Genomic DNA, 22,985 nt, shown 5'->3' with positions numbered 1-22,985 from the left:
ATGTTCCTATGTCTCATACTGCTGCCCAGTCCCTTCATTCTCTAAATTGATGGGTCTCTGACATTGGACCATTACTAAACACTCATTTAAAGAGGCTTTCTTAGAAGTATCCTATGTCAAATATCTGTAGCATATGTGATAAATGTATAATTGCTGGAGGTCCACCCAATGGGACACCTACTGATATCAGAATGGGGGCCCAAAGACCTCTGTGTTACTGGATACGTTATTGAGCATGTGCGACCATTTGTCACGGATGTGTCAGGTTTGACAGACAGTCATGCGGGGTCCAGCTGTAGAAGGTCGCCGCTGCGTTTTGCTTTGCAAACATCTCCCTGATCTTTTCTTCATCTCTCTCTCTTTAGGAACTAGCAGTGATCCTCACCTCGCTTGGGGATTATACCTTTAGGACCCAGCGGTGATCCTCACCTTCTGCTGCTAATTAGCACGCCCTTGCTGTATCCTTAAATACACTCAGTTTCTCCAGATAGTTGCTGGTGATAGAGTGTTCTGATTCTATTCAGGCTTGGAATTGTAGTAGTCAGCTAGAATTTTCTTGGAGTTATTCTGTGGATTGTTGCCGTGTTTCCTCCGGTGTCATCTTGAAGCTATTCCTTTGTTTGTTTCCCTTGTGTGTACTTTAGTTTGCAGTGGGGCTGACTAGTGCTCACCCCTCCCGCTCCCTACCTATGGCCTAGCTTTAGGGTCAGCTAGGGCCAAGTTTCCTGCTTGGCGATAGGTGCATAACCTATATAGGGTCCATAGGGGAGTCAGCGTTTGTCGTTTGAGCTGTTTAGGGGTCTCCACTCCCCCTTTCCTTACTTGCAGGGCACCCTTCCCTTTTCCGGTCGTTATACGCTAGGCTCCACCCATACCCAGCGTGACACCATTGCTCCATTCACTGTTTATAGGAGCGGGAGTTGCATATGCTTACTAGCGCTCCATTCACACAGAAAACTTTGGGTCCCCCATCTTTGAGATCAATGGGGTCTCAGCAGCCAGACCCCAATGATCATATATTTATTATCTGTCATGAGGACAGGTAATAATTGTTGTATATTGGCCTACCCCTTTAAGGCTAAAGATAGGACATCATTTTTTCAGTCCTATTCTATTAACCATAAAAAGTAAGCCAAAATAGAAAACTAAGGACCTTATATATGAAAAATATCTAACAGTGAAAACAAAAGCTTTGCTTTGTTTGGTTGTTAAAAGGTTATTCCCATATTCACAGTTGGATATTGTCGGATACGACATGTAAAAACAAGCATTTTTGCAAATTACAGCTTATTAAAATTTGCAGCCTTTCTTGAGTTATTAACACTTTTATTTACAGATCATTGACTAGGAGACCGACCACAGTTGCTGAGTTGCTGAATATCTTGTAAGCAATGTGCTGAAACTGGTCAGGATTAGGAGCTAGGAGATAACAGTGCGCTGTCATGATCCTGGCTAATTTCAAAACAGTGCTTACAAGCTCAATGGAAGAGGGTTTGTAAGCACTGCACATGTTGTTCTGTCTAACAGCAGTGGTCGGTCTCCAAAGCAACATGCTATAAAGAAAATAAAAGCATTACCATCTCAAGAACGACTGAAAATTTTAACAAACAGTAAATTACAAAATTGTTTGTATTTATAAGCTGTATTTGACCCATTTATGAAGATGTTAATAGTCCTTTAAGGGGAGCAAAAACAGTTTTGAGAATTGAAGCCCAATTTATTTTTTTGCAGTTCTCTTACAGACTGCAACATGTTTTCTTCCAGAAAATCGCTTACTGACTTCACTCGTTTTTCTTTAATGGCCTTTGGCTCGATCTCGTGCCATGGCAACTTGAGTAATGAACGATCTGTAGAAAGATTGATCTAGTGCAAGCTTAGATAGGTCCACCAGGGTCTTCATCATTATCGAGATAGTATCAAGCCATCGGGTTGCTGACAACCTATTCTTCACCTTGTTCCTTCTCTTCTTGCAACCATGATGTCCTTCTCCAGTGATTGCTCTCTTCCTATGATGTGTCCAAAGTAGGCAATTTGTAGCTTGGTGATCCTTGCTTCCAGTGACATGTCTGGCTTGATTTGTTCCAAGATTGATTTGTTTGTTCTTCTTGCCATCCCTGGTATTGATAACATCCTTCTTCAGAACCACATTTTGAAGGAGTCGATTCTTCTCTCTTGTTTCTTTATCGTCCAGGTTTGCATTCATATGTTACTACAGAAAAGACTGAACTATGTACGAGCTCTGTCATTGTCACCAGTGAATTGTTCCTTGATTTGAAGACCTTGCCCAGTGACTTCATTGTTGATTTGCCCATAGCTATTCTCCTGTTGACTTCCGGTGTCGTGACTGCATCTTGAGTGATCGCTGATCCGAGTAGGTTGAAGTCCTTTAGAACTTCCAGTTTTTCTTCTTCCATCTCAGATGTTTTCTGGTCATACCTGGAAGTAGTCAATATCTTCGTCTTCTTTGTGTTGGGTAGCAGTCCCATTTTCGAGCTTTCCATGTTCAGTGTTTGAGCTCATTTATCTATGCTTTTTCAGATGGTGTGTTTTTTTGTTGATGTTCACTGTTAACCATTTGTTTTATTGAAGCCTCAGGTTTTCTCATAACATACAGCATAACCCTTTTCAACCTAATTTCTCTCTCATATGCCCTTAGGCAAGCTATAAAAAGTCATTTGAGATTTTTCAACAGTGACCTTTCCATTGTCATTCTCCCATACACAGAACCAGCATTTGCTAAAGCTACAATTCTATGCACGGTCTCTCCCTGCTCTGGAAGCCTTTAATTTTTTCACATTTGTCCTAAGACTCTCTTGGTGTCCCCAACTCCCCCCAATAGTCAACACAGCAGAAATCTTTTGCAGACGGTACCCCCAGATCGGTCCAGCAAGGAAGAAATGTGTGTACAAGTTTCTATATTCATGACTTGTTATAAATTTGATTTCTTGCCCTTTTCGTTCTTGATAAATCATTGTAAAGTCCTCAGTACTGTATTGTTCATAATCATGACGGAGGTTGTAAATCTGGCCTGTGCCACTCACCCAGTTGTTCTGCTAGGTGTTTCCCTCTCTCTGCTGAGATCACTCGTTCATCTTCCATATCACATTTATTACCGACCAATATCACTTGAGCGTTGTCCCAAGAGTAAGTTTTGATTTGCGTTGACCTGAAATATGAATATTGTGTTAGTCATTTTTTTTAGTTCAGGTACCGTTTTCACAGGACATAAAAAGTGAATACGGTACAAAGAGGCCGCCATCAGATTTCACAATACAAACTATATTACAATATTAAATAGACCTGATAAGGCTAGTGTACTTACATCCAAAATCCATGTAAAAATAGCAACATAATCCTCAATTTAAAGGAATTAGCCGACATTTTTTTTGCCATGGGGTTAAGAACTTATTGGCAGGTAGTTCCTAACTACCTGCCTTTTCTGCCCTGTGATGATCTGCTCTGCATCCAGACTGCCTCTGCCGGCGATTTTCCCTGCTTCTGGTGACGTCGCATTGGCAGAGCAGCTCTTTCTCTTGCTCTGCTCCTTGGACAGGGTGTCATTGCTGAAGTCATGCTGATTCACAGCCAGCTCCCCACTGTCTAACTGCAGAGAGACAGCCATTAATCAGCATGATGATGGCAGTGACAACCCATCAACAGAGGAGACCGGAAGAGAAGGAGTTGTTCTGTTGACCTAATGAAGAAGGAAGCAGGAGAATTGCCGCATGAGCCATAAAAAATCGTAGCAGGGCAAAGCAAGCAGTAGCTAGCAACTACCTGCCGGGAACTTCTTAGCCCCATAGAAAAAAAAAACAACATAATCCTGGATAACCCCTTTAAAAATAAGCAGTCCACCTAGAACTGCACTCATAAATTGCTGATTATAAAGCCATTCTGACATGGGTCTTAGAAGTATGAACCCCAGACTATTCAGGTCTAAGGCATTTACTTAATAAAGTATGCATTTTGTATAGTGAATTCTTGTGACAGATCTGCTTTAAATTGAATTTGTCAGTAGATTTTACCACCTAATCTGGGAGTAGCATGATGTAGAGACAGACACCCTGGTTACTTTGATGTGTCACTTACTGGGCTGCTTGCTGTAGTTTTGATAAAATCACTTTGATCAGCAGATTATCACTGGATGACCAGTAAACCTGCTGCCATATAGTGTATACAAATTCCACCAATTTATTGCAGCTTTCTGCCTATGCACAGTGTACACAAAAAGCTGCCAATCAGTGGAGTGGGCGGGGTTATACACAGCTCAGCATTCAGAGAACTGCTAGATCTACTGCAGAGAAAACAGTGATTTTATCAAAACTCCAGCAACCAGTAAAGAAAGTGACACATCACTGGATTCAGGGTCTCTGTCCCAATTCATGCTGCTCTCAAATGGAGTAGCAAAAACCTGGTGAAAGATTCTCTTTAATTCCAGAGATCTAGAAAAGGGACTACTGTACAAGAATACCAACAGAAAGAAAACAGAAACAGTCAGGCATCCCCTGATGAAGCTAAGTTGAAACGCGCGTTATAGATATTGGGATTCCTATTTTTAATTCAATCTTCTATTATGCTTTTCTATATTGTTTGCTGTGGTCCTCCATAGGGTACTCTAAATTATTTGTAATTTATTGTTATTAAATTATATATTTACTTTAATAAAGGATATCTTTATGAGACTTTATAGCACAATTCTTTCTGCTGGTGTTCATAGCTGATTAGTGCGTCGCTGCATTCAGTAATTTACATGTGCTCAGTATTGGGTTGGTGTTACTGTACAAGAATAGTCTGTACGTCCCTTAATCTCTATCCTCAGATTTGCTGGGAGATTCTGCTCTTGACTTTCTATTAAAATTGAGATATTGGAAAGTAGATCCCGTTCTCTATGAATGATTTTACCAAATGGAAAATCACTCGTATGGGATATACACTGAATTGCTACATTGCTCCACATGCATTTTTTTATTATTTCTAACAGATTGTATAGTTAGCAAGAAATTACAGCAAATACGTCACTGCCACAAGTGAATTCTCCCTTAGGTCAGTTTCAAATGTTCGCTAATTATTTCTTTTTTGTGTATTGTGTTTTCGAAAAGCTGAACAATTTTCATCCGTGTTTTAGATCAGATTTTCATAAGAGTTTGATCAGTGCGTCCATTTTAATCATCAAAGTTTAATCAGTTTTTGTCATGTGAAAAAAAACTGCTAAAAGTTTTTCAAGCTTCTCCTATGAAACAGTCAGTGAAAATCAAACAGCACAAGGATTGCATCGGTGTGCTTTCTGAGTTTTTTTCTGACCCATAGACGTACATGGGTGAGTTTAATCTGTGACTAAGACAACAATCCCAAAAAATAGGGTGAACAACCCCCATAGACTAAATACATTTTCTACAATTCACAAGATGCACAGGATCGGTGATAACTTATTGATCGGTGGGGGTTTTAGACAAAGTGGGGCCCTGGGCGAAAGTTTAAAGTGCTCACATATGGCACGATCACATAGCCTTTATGTTGCATTTACATGAACTGAGTTCACGCCATTAAAGAAACGTGATCAACAATATTGAAGTCGTTCGGTGCTTGTTTACCGGCCACCCAAACAGACAAATAATGATCGGGACAGAACGATAGCTAGATCTCTCCCAATACAGTATCAAGTTATCGGCAACACATCAGAAGTTCCAATCCTCCCTCATTCATGGGTGCGCACTACATCGGATACTGAACAGCACATGTCACTTTAGACTTCTGTCACTTTACTATCTATGACTTTATATTGTCTTGTCCCTCCTTAATGGTATATAACTGGGACTTACTTATATAGTGTTTGCTGCTATTAATCACGTTTTTCCCTAGATTGTGATGTTTCCTTATCTATTTCCTCCTTATTAGACCTGTCTATATATCTGTATTAGTGAGTTTTTAATACTCAAATAATAAAAAGTGATTTTTTAGCTACCATCCTTGCTTGGTCGTCCTTGTTTACTCCACTCTTTTGGTGCCTCTGGATGTTCTTATGATATGGGAGTACTCCACCTTTCACTTGATATACATATTTAGGGGGGACTTTATACCTCTTGTTCCTAGCCCAGATTTACATTATGTGTTTTTTGAACATTTTTCTACTAATACATACACCATATGTGACTCGCATATATACACACACATATGTATACACACATAAAGCACATAGATAAATAGAGAGAGAGATGGATAATAGATAGATAGATGATAGATAATAGCTAGATACAGAGATAGATATATAATAGATTATAGATAGATATATACAGAGATAGACGGACACACATAGTGTAGAATACTTACCAGTCCTTCTCCTCTTCTTGAGGTTTTCTAGGCTCCCACGGGGTAAAGGACCTATGGTGACATCAAGGTCACATGACTGTGATGTCACTACAGGTCCTAAAGCAGGATGAAGTGAATGCAGTAAGATTGGGGTAAGGCAAGTGTCAGGACACAGTATTATAGGATTATAAACCTGTAATGTGAGAATGGATGGCCAGATCCCAGAACTTGCTCTCCTTCTTGGGCATCACAGAGACATGGCTGACACCCTCCGACACTGCCTCCCCTGCTGCGCTGTGTTACGGTGGCCTCCACTTCACCCACACTCCTCGCCCTGGTAACAGACATGGTGGAGGAGTGGGTCTTCTCCTCTCTACCAACTGCACCTTTAGCCCTATCCCACCTCTACCCTCCCTTATTCTTGCTTCTTTTGAAGTCCACTCTGTCCGCATCTACTCTCCCTCCAACCTCCAAGTGGCTGTCATATACCGACCCCCGGGCCCGGTCACCGCCTTTACTGACCACTTCTCCACCTGGCTTCTTTACTTTCTCTCTGCTGACATTCCCACAATCATCATGGGTGATTTTAACATCCCCACTGACACTCGCCAGTCAGCAGCATCCAAACTCCTGTCGCTTACTTCATCTTTTGGATTTACTCAGTGGTCCTCCTCAGTCACCCACACAGACGGACATACATTGGACCTTATCTTCACCCGACTCGGCTCCCTATCTAACCTCACAACGTCCCCCCCTGCTCTTATCTGACCTCCATCTACTCACGTTCTCATCCCTGTCCTCCTCTCCTGTCACCCATGTCCAGCAACTAGCGGACCCCCGCAGAAACCTTGCACATCTAGACACCCACACATTCTCTGATACTGTTCTACCACTGACATCCATATCTTCTCTTCATGACACATACAGCGCCACTGCTTTCTACAATGCCACTCTCGCATCAGCTATTGACTTGGTCGCCCCTCTTGTGTATGGCAGAGTGCGACGAATCAATAGACAACCCTGGCACAATAACCTCACTAAAAAACTTTGGCAAGTGTCCAGGGTTGCGGAGCATCACTGAAAGAAAACACATTCGCAAGATGACTTCACTGCATTCAAACAAGCAATGCTCACATTCAAATCAGCCCTCACCTCTGTTAAACAGGCCTACTTCACAACCCTCATATCTTCCTTATCCAACCCCAAACAGTTATTCAACACTTTTAACTCTCTCCTCCGCCCTCCACTGCCCCCTCCGCCCTCTGCCATCTCAGCTGAGTAGTTTGCCACACACTTCAAAAACAATATTGACCAAACAAGGCAAGCCTTTACTGTCCGACCACCACAACCCCTTTGTTTTCCAGATCATTGCCGTTCCCCATAACCTCCATTGCCAACATCACTGAAGGAGACCATACTCGTCTCCTCTCTAAATCACACCTCACCACTTGTGCACTCGACCCCATCGAAATCTCCTCCCCAACCTCACCCCCACATCCCTAACCCATCTATTCAACCTATCACTAACTTCTTGTACCTTCCCCTCTGCCTACAAACATGCCACAATCACGCCCATCCTCAAAAAGCCATCCCTCGACCCAACCGCCTTGTCCAGCTACCGCCCCATATCGCTGCTCCCATTTGCCTCTAAACTCCTTGAGCAACACGTTCACACTGAACTTTCCTCTCACTTCTCATCCAACTCTCTCTTCGACAACCAACAATCTGGTTTCCGTCCCCACCATTCCACCGAAACTGCCCTTACCAAAATTACTAATGACTTACTTACAGCCAAAGCTAACAGACAATTCTCTATATACCACTGCCTCCTACTACAGATCCTCTACTCCTTTGGCATCAAAGACCTTGCCCTATCCTGGATCTCCTTATACCTTTCCAATCGCACATTTAGTGTCTCCCATTCCCACACTACTTCCTCATCTCGCGCTCTTTCTGTTGGAGTTCCTCAAGACTCTGTCCTGGGACCCTTACTCTTCGCAATCTATACCCTTGGCCTGGGACAGCTCATAAAATCACATGGATTCCAGTACCATCTGATGACACCCAGATCTACCTCTCTGGCCCAGACATCACCTCTCTGTTGTCCAGAATTCCAGCGTGTCTGTCAGCCATATCCTCCTTCTCCTCTCGCTTCCTCAAGCTCAATGTGGACAAATCTGAACTCATCATTTTTCCCCCATATCTTCCCCAACTAATCTTTCTATCACAATAAATAATATCACACTTTCCCCTGTACGGGCAATCCGCTGCCTCGGAGTAACCCTCGACTCTGCCCTGTCCTTCAAACCACACATCCAAGTTCTCGCCACCTCTTGTCGTCTCGAGCTCAAAAATATTTCCAGAATCCGTCCTTTCCTTAGCCCTCAATCTACTAAACTGCTTGTGCATGCCCTCATCATCTCCCGCCTCGACTACTGCAACAACCTCCTCTGTGGCCTACCTACTAACACTCTCGCACCTCTCCAGTTCATCCTTAACTGTGCTGCGCGACTAGTTCATCTCTCGCCTCGCTACTCCTCGTCTACCCCCCTTTGCAAATCCCTTCACTGGCTGCCAATTGCCTAGCATATCCAGTTCAAACTACTAACACTGACCTACAAAGCCATACATAACCTTTCTCCTCCGTACATCTCTGAACTAGTCTCAAGTTATATTCCCTTACGTAATCTCCGATCCTCCCAAGACCTCCTTCTCTCCTCTCCTCCACAATTATTTGTTCCTCACCCAACCGCCTCCAACACGACTCCCAAATATCCCTCATGCTCTGGAATTCTGTGCCTCAACACGTCCGATTAGCCTCCACATTTGGATCCTTCAGACGGAACCTGAAAACACACCTCTTTAAGAAAGCTTACAACCTGCAATGAGCCTCCTCACCAACACCGGAGCAGCTGCAGCCCCCAACCTACTGTCTCCTATCCCATCATCCTGTAGAATGTAAGCCCGCAAGGGCAGAGTCTTCTTCTTTCCGTACCAGTCTATCACTGTTAGTCCATTTACTGTAAGTGATATCTGTATTTGGTATGAAACCCCTTCCCATGTACAGCACAATGGAATCAATGGCGCTATATAAATAAATAATAATAATAATAACATGAGAAGGTGCAGAGCGCTGGTCAGTAGGACACCCTGACTCCTTCTGGCTCTGTGATTGCAGATGGAACTATTTAACACTAGGCAGCTGGGCAAGAGCATTGCAGGAGTACAGAAGCAAAGATGCTCTTATCTCGGCCTCTTCTCCTGCTGAGCGCAGCACTGCCAAGTGTTCTTTGAATTGTAAGCTCCATCGCAGAAGCAGAGCAGAAGTCGGGCATGTACTACGACCCTGCTCTCTGCATTTTCTCCTGTCTGGTCACCAGCTGCCAGAAGTGAAACCGCATGCAACCTGAAGACTCCTGGAGCGTATACTAAAGGGGACAAGCAGCGGGCCCCTCTGTGCCTGGGGGCCCTAGGCAGCTGCCTTGTCTGCCTGCCCATAACGCCGGCCCTGATCGGTGGAATCCAACCATTGGAAACCGCACGGATTGGAAGAATGGGGAACTTTTATCCCCGACAGGACACTTTTATCCCCATTTTAAAATGGAGTGGCAGATGTCTGATCACAGCTCCATTCATCCCCTTTGCAGAGGCCAGAAAAAGCCAAATGCAGCAATCGTCAGCCACTTAGGGAATGAATGGATCAGTGGTCGAGTCAAACGCCATACTAAGGCAACGTTCACACGCTCAGTATTTGGTCAGTATTTTACACCAGTATTTGTAAGCCAAAACCAGAAGTAGGTGATAAATACAGAAGTGGTGACATGTTTCTATTATACTTTTCCTCTGATTGTTCCACTCCTGGTTTTGGCTTATAAATACTGGTGTAAAATACTGACCAACTACTGAACGTGTGAACGTGGCCTAATGAGGATAAAAGCAGGGCTGTGGAGTAGGTAAGCCAAACCTGCGACTCCAACTCCACGACTCAGACTCCCACATATATTGGTTATATTTAAGTGAAAAATTTATTGTAGTACAATGTGAACATCAGACATTTAATCCTTTTTATGATACAATAATCAAGATATTTAGATAGAACATAATATATATTTATTGGACTACAACTTTAGAACACAAAAAACTGTAATAAATTGTAAATATGTAATACACTATGTAATATCGATTACATATATATATTATATATATATATATATATATTTATAACACCATGTAATAAACTATGTAAGTAGCAAAAAACAGTTTTCAACAAAAACATACTATATAACATTTGTGCAGTCTATGAATTTGTTGTAAGAAATAGTATCGCTTCCATCAGATCCTCCTTCATAGATGAACTCAAATCTGACCTAATAATTTTAAGGCTAGAGAACAACCTCTCTACACTAACTTGGGTTGGAGGCAAAGCCGTAACCACATGGGCAACATCTCTAACAATTTCCGGGTATAAAGGAATTGCCTCATGCACAGTCAGTTTTGATGAACGGTGAATTTTTCTATTTCTTTGAGAGCAAGTGAAACATTTTGCTGAAATATGGTCAATCTGCTTGCTATAGAAGACGGAGTGAAATCTTTATCCTTGCGGCAACGCTTTGCCTGCTTCATGTCATCCAAATACTTGTCAAAATCAAACTCCTCATCTGAGGAGGATGAAGATATGGCAGCAGTAGCACTGTCAGGACCCAAGTCCTCTTGCGCCTGGCCGTCCTCCTGTAGGCCACTCATCATAACTGCTACCTCAGTCAGCGCTTCTTTTCCTTTAGTAAGCTGTTGATCATCAAGCAGTATACGATGACTTGGGTCCACATAAACAGCTGCCAGAAAAAATTTATTTTCCAATATCTGTGCCTCTCTCTGTTTCATTGAAGCAGAAATGCCATCTGCGATTAAACCTCCTCTTTGGGACAGGCAAAATAGCAAGTTCTTCCACTCCCTTATGAAAATGCCAGGAGTTAAATCCTCAGCTTGTAATTTTTTAGTCACGGTAAATGGGTGATTAAGCAATTCCTTCATTTCAGCCACCTGTGTCCATTGACCTTCATTTAGGGTTACCTGAGGGTTCGCCATATCTATAAGAAACGGTTTTAGTTCAAGCAATCGCTCAATCATTAAGTGCTGCCCCACCGAGTGGCTTGATCGACAATTGCCCCTTTCCCAGCACATCTCTTCAAGATGGAATCAATTTTAGGGGTTCTGGCGGCAATAACCAATTTCCTCACTTTTCCAATCAGATTTCCAGCATGTCCCTCTTGCAGACTATCTCTTATTGCCGGCTGCAGCGTGTGCACAACACAGCGCATGTGATGAATAGGAAAGAGGTGTGAAGCAGCTTCAACAAGATCATCTATTTCTAAAGTATAATTGTGCTGTTCTTCTGTTGTAATATCTGTTTGTTCCTCAGTTACATGAACAGCACTGTGGCCTTCCATCTCAAACATACTGAATCCTACATTTTCTTCTAGCTGTTGTCCATTACTCTCATTCATCAGTTTAATTGTACTTATCATGTTTGAAGCATTGTCCGTTACAATAGCAAGAACCTGTTCTTTTTTGAGTTTGTAATCTTGCAGAACTTTTTCCACTAAGGCCTGGAGAAACTGGCTGCTGTGATGAGCTTTAGGATCTTTTACTGCCAATGTCTTGGTAACAATTTCTTTGTTGTCACAAATATATCGAACATTGATGGCAAAATAGTTCACTCTGTGACGTGTGCAGACATCCATTTTAAGAAACATGAAGCGTCTTTTGAGAGTCTTTTTAAGATCTTCCTTTTGTTTAAGGGCTTCTTCAATTACTAATTTTCTAATACTTTCTCTTTCCAGAGAAACACCAAGTTTGCGGGCCATTTCTCCATTAGGAGCTGTAAAAGCTGGTCGTGCAAATAATGATAATGGTACACCGTCCTTCACAACAAGCTGTATGAGCTGACTTTTAAACATATCTGCTGTCATGGTTACAGTAACTTTGTCACTTACAAAATATCTTGTTAATGATGTTTGAGATGCTCTTTCCTCCTCCTTTGCCTGGCAGGAAGTGCTGGGTGCGGGTTTCTTGGTGCTGGGCGCGGGTTTCTTGGTGCTGGGCGCGGGTTTCTTGGTGCTGGGCGCGGGTTTCTTGGTGCTGGGCGCGGGTTTCTTGGTGCTGGGCGCGGGTTTCTTGGTGCTGGGCGCGGGTTTCTTGGTGCTGGGTGCGGGTTTCTTGGTGCTGGGCGCGGGTTTCTTTGTGCTGCTGTTATCTTTCTCAGTCACGGCTTTGAAAACTTCTGGGTGGAAGCATGGTAAATGTCTTCTTAGATTGGAAGCTCTTGTAGGAGCATTTTTATCACTGCCTGAGTATGCACTGATTTTGGCATCACAGCATTTGTTTTCCTCTGGGTCACTTGTCATACATTGACACACAATATATTTTTCATCTTGAGTCACTGTGAAATGCTCAAATACAGCTGACTTCATAGGGAGCTTCTTAGACATTTTGTAATCATATAAATTCACTCTCAAAATAATTTTGTCCTATAAAATAAAATAATGTATATTATAATTCCAGCAAGAACAGGGAACCGTGCTGATACACTGACAATTTTGCAAGTTTTCCCACCTACAAAGAATGGAGAGATCTGTAATTGTACACTTCACCTGTGAGATACAAATCAAAAAAAAATCCAGAAAATCACTTTGTATGATTTAAATAATATGCATTTTATTGCATGAAATACGTATTTGATGCAATAGAAAAACAGAACTTAATATTTGGTGCAGAAACCTTTGTTTGCAATTACAGAGGTCAGACATTTCCCGTAGATTCCGTTTCTCACAGGTGAAGTGTACCTATGATTAAAAATTTCAGACCTCTCCATTCTTTGTAGGTGGGAATCGACAGTGTATCAAATACATACTTTCCCCACTGTATAATTTTAGATAGAAATAAAACAAACTTTGCATAAATCAATAGTACAGATGACAAATATAAAGTTTGTAAAATATGTTATTAGATAGCTTTAGTTTGAATTTCCAATCTCAGGCTTTTCTTAGGGTACAGCTCACTAAATGCTTCAGTCTATGAAGAGGGGAGGAGGGAGGGAGCAAGTTTGTTGTGTATCATACTCCACGAACAAAGAAACTGATAACAGAGCTAATAACTTGATGTTTTGTCTTCTATACCTATACAAGTCCTCATATAAGTCCGCATCCATCCTGTTGCTGTATTTTCCCTGTATATTGTATGTATATTGTATAGAAGCTAGCTTCCCAAAAGTATATGAGCTCAAAGAAAAAACAAACAAGCATCAAGCATACAGAGAGAACATACAGTATACTGGACTATTGATTTATGCACAGTTTATTGAAAGTTTAAATATGCTTTAAGAAGTAATTACCTTAATCTTGTTATCCTGTTCACTCTAGCAATTCTTCTGAGATGAGTGTGTGACGCCTCATGCTCGAAAAAGCCCTTTTAGTTTACCCTGGGTGATGGGGGACTCAGAGTCGGGTCCTGTGATGGAGAGATGGGGTGCAGCCGTGGCCCGGACCCGACCCGTGCTCAGGGCCGTCACATTAAAAGAGATGGTGTGGGCTTATCCGGGTTGAGTGGCTGATTTACGACTATGCCACCTGTGGCACCTGGTGAAGGTCACCAGCGCCGCTGCAGGCCGCTGAGGCATGGTGTTATGGTGGCCAAAGTTATTACTACTCCCCACAGGAGGAGCAGGGCCTCAGGGCAGAGGGACAGGATGCAGGGGGTAGTAGTAGAGGAGAACGGATGCCGCGTCTCTCGGTGTGGCGCAGAATAAACAGTCCGGAGGCCATAGGGGTGAACTTCCAAGGCTTTACTCACTTTAGAGAAGGCAGAAGGAAGACGACTCCCTGCTCCCCGCGGAGTCCTGCGGTCACCAGGGACGGGGGGGTCTGACAACCTCCGAGTAAGTCCAGCATTAAGTCGGGACCCTACACCAGAGTGTTCCTGAACTACAGACCGAATCCTTTCCTGTCCGTGTGTGTGCAAATAGGCCGGGACTCCCTCTGAGCTCCTCTCAGAACTAGGGCACGGGTGGCAGCTCCGCTCCGTCCGATACCCGGTGGGATCCTCTGGGCCTACCGGGCTTTCCCGTCCAGGACATAGAGTAGCAAGGTCGGGTGTCGGGGGCCGGTACCCCTCTTGCAGCCGGAGTCCCTCTGAATATATCAGCATGGCGAGGACAGGTGGCGTACTCCGCTCCGTCTGCATCCTGCCTGGGATCCATTTGCTTGTGGAGCCACACTCTTAAGCTCTGGGCCTTCTTGATCCTGGTTCTTGGCCGGGTTGAGACATTCCTTGTCTGCAACCTACTGCTCGTCCCAAGGCCAGGGAACGAGGGCTGTGTCCCTTGCCGGTGCAGGCCCACACAGGATCTGCGCTCCGGGAGGGAAGTCACATTACACACAGTATTTGACAGCACAGAGAACAGCCGACAGACTAGCAAAGGCTAGACAAAGGACCAAGACCAAAGATGGTTTTTTATTAAATATGAAATGTAAAGTGTAACTAACTTGTAAGTTCTCCACCCTCACCCACGAACTGGTTCCCATAACTCTTGGTTCCCCAGTCTCCTTGTAACCAGGGGAGCAGCACCTAGTGCATACTAGCTCCCTCTGGTGGAGAAGTGTGGTGTTGGATGCAAAGGTTGGGTCACGACTATCACACTGTTCTTACCTCAGAGGAGGAACACTACACTCCATTAAAGAAGTGCAGCATCCCTGTGGCGGTCGAACCCTCAGGGGCGCCACATTCCCCCCTGGTAAAACACAGCACGTCCGCGGGCTGCAAAAGAAGTAACACCCAGGAAATTTTCTTTTTAATATAAACATGAACTATCTTCCCTTTATGGGAGGCACATCTTCTTAAACATTGCATAACAGGGTATATATAAAATTACAAAAGTATACAATTATAAAAGCGCTAGCATTTTTCCAGAGACATTTTGTTCAAACAGACAGGTTAAGGTGCAAAGATGCAGAGTCTGTTCAGAAGTGCGAGGGACCTGCCCTAAACCCTCAACGTGGGCCCTGAGGTGGCTGCAGGGCATGAAGATCCCGAGTTGGACCTCACGGAGAGCCACCCTGACAGGTTTTTCTTCTGATTTTTTGAGGTAGAGAATGCCCGCGGTTTTTGTATAAAACCAATATGGAGCACCTAAAAAGATGCAAACTATATACAATAGAAAGAGTCGGTCTGCTGCCAGTCCGCAGGGACACAGGTCTCTAGAAATCCGGAGATTGGTAGAAAATCAAAAATAGAAAAGTCAACACATTAAAACTTGTAAACGGAAACTGTAACAGCCGGGGGCTGCTTTAGACCTCGGGCTCCCTCCTTGGAAAGGGCTCATTCCTCCCGACTGAGGCTGACCGGTCCCCTGAGGCTGAGCGCAGGGTGGCGTCGCTCCCGAGCACTTTGTGCACGTCCACGGCGTACCACCCTCGCACCCCCTGGTGGCGAGAAAAGGTTACTGTGTCGCCCGGGAAGAGGTTCCGACCAGGGCGTCCTTTCTTTAGACGCGGCTCAACGTCCCGCCGGCTGACGAAGACGTCGTCCTGGTACTGGGGACTTCGGATGAGCCCTAACCCCACCTCATGGTGGAAGCGGACGACTTTGCCCTCCACTCGGTGTCTGGGACGGGTGGCCTCTTCCTGATGAGCCCAGGATTTGGCAGCTTTTGCCCGTACCTCAAGGCGCTCGCTGCACTGCTCCCGTTGGCGCTGCTCCCGAGCGAGCTGGAAAATCTTGTCGCTGCACCACTGGCTCCTCCTCCGCGCTTCAGCCCGGGTCTCCCGGGGGAAGCCCATCAGGTCACCCCCCTGGTTTTCCCAGGCCCACTCCTCAGCCTCGGGCCAGGTTACTGCTGGTGTGGGTAGCGGGACCATAAAGGGTTGCTGCGGGTCCTCTACAGGCGCGGACCAGTCCGGGTTGGAGCCGGTAGTCTCTTCCGCAGATTCAGGCACCTCCAATTCAGGGTTTGGGAGGCATCGCAGATCCCCACTCATAGCTGCCGCTTGCAGCTCCGGAGCCAATGCCTGCTCCCAGGTGGCCGTGTGGGGAATTAAATACTCCGTCATGAGGTCCAGGATTGTCACGGTAGGCTCTGCAGCCAGGGCAGGGGTTGCACATTCACCAGCCGCTGGGCCGCCCTCGACCTCTGTCACCGCGTCGCCTTGTCCTGGAACCTCAACTCCTTGGCGGCGGTCCCGGATACGCAGCAGCATCTCTTCCCGCCACGCAGCCATCGCCACTTCCTGGGCCTCTCTCTGCCTTCTCAAGAGTCCCGGAGCTTCCTGCCGGAGAAATTCAAAGTCTCCCGATGTGAGAATACCGCTGCCTCGCTCTCTGCCGGGTGAAGGGCCTGAACCGGGTTCAGAAGGTGCGTGGGTTTGCTCCCCAGAAGCATCCATGTCTGCCTCTGTTGATTGCCAAGCTCCGACTGCAATGGCCGCACCTTGTTGCTTTACTTCTTCCTCCTCTTTCGGGGCGGTTCTTGGGCGGCATGTTGACAGGCCCGCCTTCGTTCAGCCCATCCGGTTTGACGGGCATTACCCCACGGACAGTCTCTAATGGAAGGGGCAGTCCACATTTTTGGCGCCAAGCAGGAGCCCAGCCCACGATGGGAGGCGTTCAAAGACAGTCTTTTCACAGCATTATGGTGCCTGTTCTTCTTGGGCGGGCGCCATTTTAGGTGTAAAACGACAGTTCAAGGTGTAAGGCACACAGTATCCGGTAGCAATGGGTACTTCTTCCTTTGCTGCGGGCACGCGATCCTGCCGACTACGCTAGGTTGTGACGCCTCATGCTCGAAAAAGCCCTTTTAGTTTACCCTGGGTGATGGGGGACTCGGAGTCGGGTCCTGTGATAGAGAGATGGGGTGCAGCCGTGGCCCGGACCCGACCCGTGCTCAGGGCCGTCACATTAAAAGAGATGGTGTGGGCTTATCCGGGTTGAGTGGCTGATTTACGACTATGCCACCTGTGGCACCTGGTGAAGGTCACCAGCGCCGCTGCAGGCCGCTGAGGCATGGTGTTATGGTGGCCAAAGTTATTACTACTCCCCACAGGAGGAGCAGGGCCTCAGGGCAAAGGGACAGGATGGAGGGGGTAGTAGTAGAGGAGAACGGATGCCGAGTCTCGCGGTGTGGCGCAGAATAAACAGTCCGGAGGCCATAGGGGTGAACTTCCAAGGCTTTACTCACTTTAGAGATGGCAGAAGGAAGGCGACTCCCTGCTCCCCGCGGAGTCCTGCGGTCAGCAGGGACGGGGGGGTCCGACAACCTCCGAGTAAGTCCAGCATTAAGTCGGGACCCTACACCAGAGTGTTCCTGAACTACAGACCGAATCCTTTCCTGTCCGTGTGTGTGCAAATAGGCCGGGACTCCCTCTGAGCTCCTCTCAGAACTAGGGCACGGGTGGCAGCTCCGCTCCGTCCGATACCCGGTGGGATCCTCTGGGCCTACCGGGCTTTCCCGTCCGGACAAAGAGTAGCAAGGTCGGGTGTCGGGGGTCGGTACCCCTCTTGCAGCCGGAGTCCCTCTGAATATATCAGCATGGCGAGGACAGGTGGCGTACTCCGCTCCGTCTGCATCCTGCCTGGGATACATTTGCTTGTGGAGCCACACTCTTAAGCTCTGGGCCTTCTTGATCCTGGTCCTTGGCCGGGTTGAGACATTCCCAAGGCCAGGGAACGAGGGCTGTGTCCCTTGCTTGCCGGTGCAGGCCCACACAGGATCTGCGCTCCGGGAGGGAAGTCACATTACACAGAGTATTTGACAGCACAGAGAACAACCGACAGACTAGCAAAGGCTAGACAAAGGACCAAGACCAAAGATGGCTTTTTATTAAATATGAAATGTAAAGTGTAACTAACTTGTAAGTCCTCCACCCTCTCCCACGAACTGGTTCCCATAACTCTTGGTTCCCCAGTCTCCCTGTAACCAGGGGAGTAGCACCTAGTGCATACTAGCTCTCTCTGGTGGAGAAGTGTGGTGTTGGATGCAAAGGTTGGGTCACGACTATCACACTGTTCTTACCTCAGAGGAGGAACACTACACTCCATTAAAGAAGTGCAGCATCCCTGTGGCGGTCGAACCCTCAGGGGCGCCACAAGTGCAGGCCTTCTTTCTTTCTGAGTATGTTTACTTTTTACCCTTGTCTGTAGAGGAGGAGCTTCAGTGGTGCTGGAGACAGTGCAGCACTGACTTATCTCAGCTAAGACAAAGCCTAGATCCTCAGGCTACATTCACACCATGGGCGTAGCCAGGATCAAAACTATGGGGGGGGGGCAGAACCTCATACTGTTCCGCAGACCCTCATACTACACACCTCAGGTGCTGCAGAACCTCATACTGCACACCCCTACACTTGAAAATAAAGCCTGCACCTTAAGAAGATGTGGTGAATGCAGTCTATTTATTCCAACTATCAATTGATGTTGATGTGTTACTGAAGACAAGCAATGCCTGTCCGGGGCGATAGATAGATAAGATAGAGGGATGGATAGATAGAGGGATGGATAGATAGAGGGATGGATAGATAGAGGGATGGATAGATAGAGGGAAGGATAGATGGAGGGATGAATAGATAGTGGGATAGATGGAGGAATAGATAGATTAATAGAGGGATGGATAGGTAAATAGAGGGATGGATAGAGGGATGGATAGGTAGATACAGGGATGGATGGATGGATAAATATATGGATAGATAGATGATAGATATCCATATGGATGGATAGATGAAGGGATAGATGAAAGGATGGATAGATAGATAAGATAAGATAGATAAAGTCATAGATAGATGGAGGGATGGATAGATAGATAGAGACATGGATAGATAGATGGAGGGATGGATAGATAGATGGAGACATGGATAGTTGATGGAGGGATGGATAGATAGATAGTGGGATAGATGGAGGAATAGATAGATTAATAGAGGGATGGATAGGTAAATAGAGGAATGGAGAGATAGATAGATACAGGGATGGATGGATAAATATATGGATAGATAGATGATAGATAGCCATATGGATGGCTAGCTGGAGGGATAGCTGGAGGGATAGATGAAAGGATGGATAGATAGAGGGATGGATAAATTAAAGGATAGATGAACGGATAGATGGAGGGATAGATGGATAGATAGATAGATGAATACATGGAGGGATAGATAGAGTGTGATAGACAGATGACAGCTAGAGACAGAAAATAGTACATTGCACATATCGCACATATAGTTCACACATTGTACAGAGAGCACATAATAATCACCTACAATATTAGCATTAGCTACCTTCCTCTGACAGAGATGAGCAGAATTACTTTCACTTTCTCCAGCTCGGGGCCCAGAAATTGGATCCTGTGCAGGGCAGGCACCCCTCCCCCTCCTCTCTCTGGTGAAGACTGCAGAAGACCGGACAGAGGAGGGGAGATTGCCCCCTACAGTCTGGAGCCTGTGCAGGACGGGAGCACTGCAGCATACAAGTGAGTTTTGCTAGGTGCGTGCCCCTGCTTCTAGGGGGGCAGCTGCCCCCCCTGCCCCTCACTGGCTACGGCCATGATTCACACACAGCGTTTTTGCGGATCAGTTTTTTGCAGTAAAATGCAGTGACTCTGGGAATCCCAGCAAAGTCAATGGGTTTCAAGATATGACATTCAGACACATCGTTTTGTGAGGATCCGTTTTTGGGCTCAAAAACGGATCCTCACAAAGAATGAGCATGTCAGTTTGTGCGGCGTTTTTCTAATCTGCTTTTGCTATTGAAAACATTATCTATGAGCTCAAAAACCTTTCAGGTGATGTGTTTTTTCAAAAAGCTGATCTGCTTTTGCAGCTGAAAAACGTATCCTCAAAAAACGCAGCAAAAACGCTGTGTGTGAATGTAGCCTTAGATCAGGAATTGAACAGCCATTTATAGAACATTTCATAACTTTCCCAAATTCCTATGAAAAAATATTCAGCACATTCTGCATAGAACTACTGTACCCAATTTTTATACCGACTCCGACTCCACCAAAATGAGCACCGACTCCGACTCCAACTCCACGACTCCGACTCCACAGCCCTGGATAAAAGTTTCAGATTCTGCAGATCGGCCAATTCCTAGCAGTTGGACCCCACCAATTAATAAATTAATTTAATTAATTTAATTAATTTACCGCCGCGGTCCTGCTCCGGCGTCTTCTGGCCTCCCTGCAGCTGCTGCTGGTGCACGCAGCTTCCTTGGCCCAGTGCTTAGGACGCGTGCTCCCGGCCTCATAAAGGGGCCGTGTGCGCCGTTCTAAAAAGTCCCCGGCCAATGGCTGGAAGACTTCCCCTATAAAAGGCACCTCCTCTAATATGGAGGTGCCCGTGCAAGGTTGTAGCTTTGTGCGTGATACTCTGCTTCAGCCCTCAGGTCCCGCTGCTAGCCTGACTACCAGTCCAGCCCGCCAGCCAGACTACAAGTCCAGTCCGCCAGCCAGACTACTAGTCCAGTCCGCCAGCCAGACTACTAGTCCAGTCCGCCAGCCAGACTACCAGTCCAGTCCGCCAGCCAGACTACCAGTCCAGTCCGTCTGCTTGTCTACTCTCCTGCCCGTTACCTGCCGTGCCTGCCAGCCAGCCTACCTGGAGGCTCCTGCCTGTTTGTTACCTGCCGTGCCTGCGAGCCAGCCTACCTGGAGGCTCCTGCCTGTTACCTGCCGTGCCTACCAGCCAGCCTACCTGGAGGCTCCGGCCTGTTACCTGCCGTGCCTGCCAGTCCATCTGCCCGGATCACCCTTCAGCCTGCCTGCCGTGCTCATCTGCTGTACCGGTCAGTCCCTGCCTTCTGACCTGTGGGAGTCACCTGCTCTCATACAAGGTCGGTCCCCAGAGTAGCACCTGGTCCCTCTGCTCGGTCCCTCCCTGGTCACGGAGTTGATTGAGCCGCCGTATGACCTTGGTCGGTCCGAGTTGATACCTAGTTACGCCCCTCTGGTCCCTTCTTGCACCGCAGCACCGAGGTTCCACCACCCGGATCCGTAACAAGCAGGAGACTATCACCAGAAGACTAGTTGCCTCATGCCTCCTGGTCCAACGCCGCCCCCAGCACTGATTATAAGCTTTGCGTCATTATACAGTGTACACAGAAAGCTGTCAATCAGTGGTATGGGCAGGGTTATACAGAGCTCAGCATTCTGAGCTCTGCTAGATCTGCAGTAGAGAAAACTGTGATTCTATCATAACTGCCGTACCCATTAAACTAAGTGATACATCTCAGGAATCAGAGTCTCTGTCCCTACATTATGCTGCTGTCAGATTACAAAAAATAACCTGCTGACATAGTCCCCTTAAAGGGATTGTCTTGGGTTTATATATTGATAACCTATCCTGAGCTTAGCTTTTATTCACTTCAATAGCATCAGAGCTGCAGTAACCAAGAACAACCACTACACATTGTATGGAATCAGCCATGCCCCTCTGGATCTGTTCACCGGACACTGCAGAAGCTGCAAAGAGCTGATTGGTGGGATAAGTCATCATTATATAGGTCCTAGACAACACCTTTAAATTTTGATATGTAATAAAGTTTGTTGAGGAAGAAAACTGCAGTGGATCATAAATTCTTACCTAGCCCATTTAGGATTGTAAAAATGTGAGATCACCTCTGGCTAGGGATAATTCCTGGCTACATACACAGTCTCTTAACAAGTTGTCCACTATAATGGTATTGATGATTTATCCGTAGGATAAGTCAGGAGAAGATTGGTTGGGGTCCGATACTCTGTTCATTTGAATAGGAGCTGCAGTGGACACTAAACAGTTGACGGTGCTGTTGAGCTCCAAAATTACTTACATTAGGCCACCGCTGGCACTGAGAACAGCTGATAGATGGGGGTGCTGAGCATCTGGCTCCCACCGTCAAATATTGATGGCTTATCCTATCATTGATATCTGTGCAAATGGATGGGAGCTTTAATAAGGGTAAAGGTTGAAGACATGATACCAAAAATAATTTTTTTAGATACTTTGTCTATAGGGGGGCTATGTGGTGTCTCACACTGCATATAGGGAGGCTATGTGGGGGCTCACAGTGTATATAGGGGGCTATGTGGAGGCTCACACTGTATATAGGAGGGTATATGGGGGCTCATACTGTTTATAAGGGGACTATGTGGGGGCTCACACTCTATATAGGGAGGCTATGTGGGGGCTCATGCTGCATATAGGGAGGCTATGTGGGGGCTCACACTGTATATAGTGGGCTATGTGGAGGCTCACACTGTATATAGGGGGCTATATGGGAGCTCATACTGTATGTAGGAGGATATATGGGGGCTCATACTGTATATAGGGGGCTATGTGGGGGCTCATACTGTATATGAGGGGACTGTGTGTGGCTCATACTGTATGTAAGGGCTGTGTGGGTGCTCATACTGTATATAGGGGGTGTCAGCATACTTAATTCTGCACAATATTAAGTGATACAATTAATAATAATATAAAATAATTATAATTAATATGTTAATCTTAATATCAAGCAGAAATAATTTCAACCTATTGGTTCTACAACAGTCACGGTCTCTCATGTGGCCCCTGGGGAAAATAAATTGCCCACCCCTGCCTTATAGGAATACCCATTGGATGATTTGCATATACACTATCTCATGGGAAATTAAGGGTAGTATGAGATTG

The 22,985-nt window shown here is 45.8% G+C and overlaps 1 protein-coding gene across 2 annotated transcripts in view; it reads right to left on the bottom strand.

Moving 5' to 3' along the window:
* Nucleotides 1-22,985, bottom strand: part of RAB3C (RAB3C, member RAS oncogene family) — a 212,632-nt gene that overhangs the window by 10,159 nt on the left and 179,488 nt on the right. For both annotated transcript variants that reach the window (XM_073680278.1, XM_073680277.1), the window contains exon 4: nt 3,042-3,166. In XM_073680278.1, coding sequence (XP_073536379.1) covers nt 3,042-3,166 — 125 coding nt within the window. The remainder of the gene's footprint in view (nt 1-3,041; nt 3,167-22,985) is intronic.

This window comes from Phyllobates terribilis, unplaced genomic scaffold (genome assembly GCF_046119375.1).
Source record: "Phyllobates terribilis strain yellow unplaced genomic scaffold, ASM4611937v1 Scaffold_1__5_contigs__length_1240528914, whole genome shotgun sequence".
Taxonomy (NCBI): domain Eukaryota; kingdom Metazoa; phylum Chordata; class Amphibia; order Anura; family Dendrobatidae; genus Phyllobates; species Phyllobates terribilis.
The sequence above is the reverse complement of the archived record's forward strand: the minus strand, read 5'-3'. Positions and strand labels throughout refer to the sequence as shown.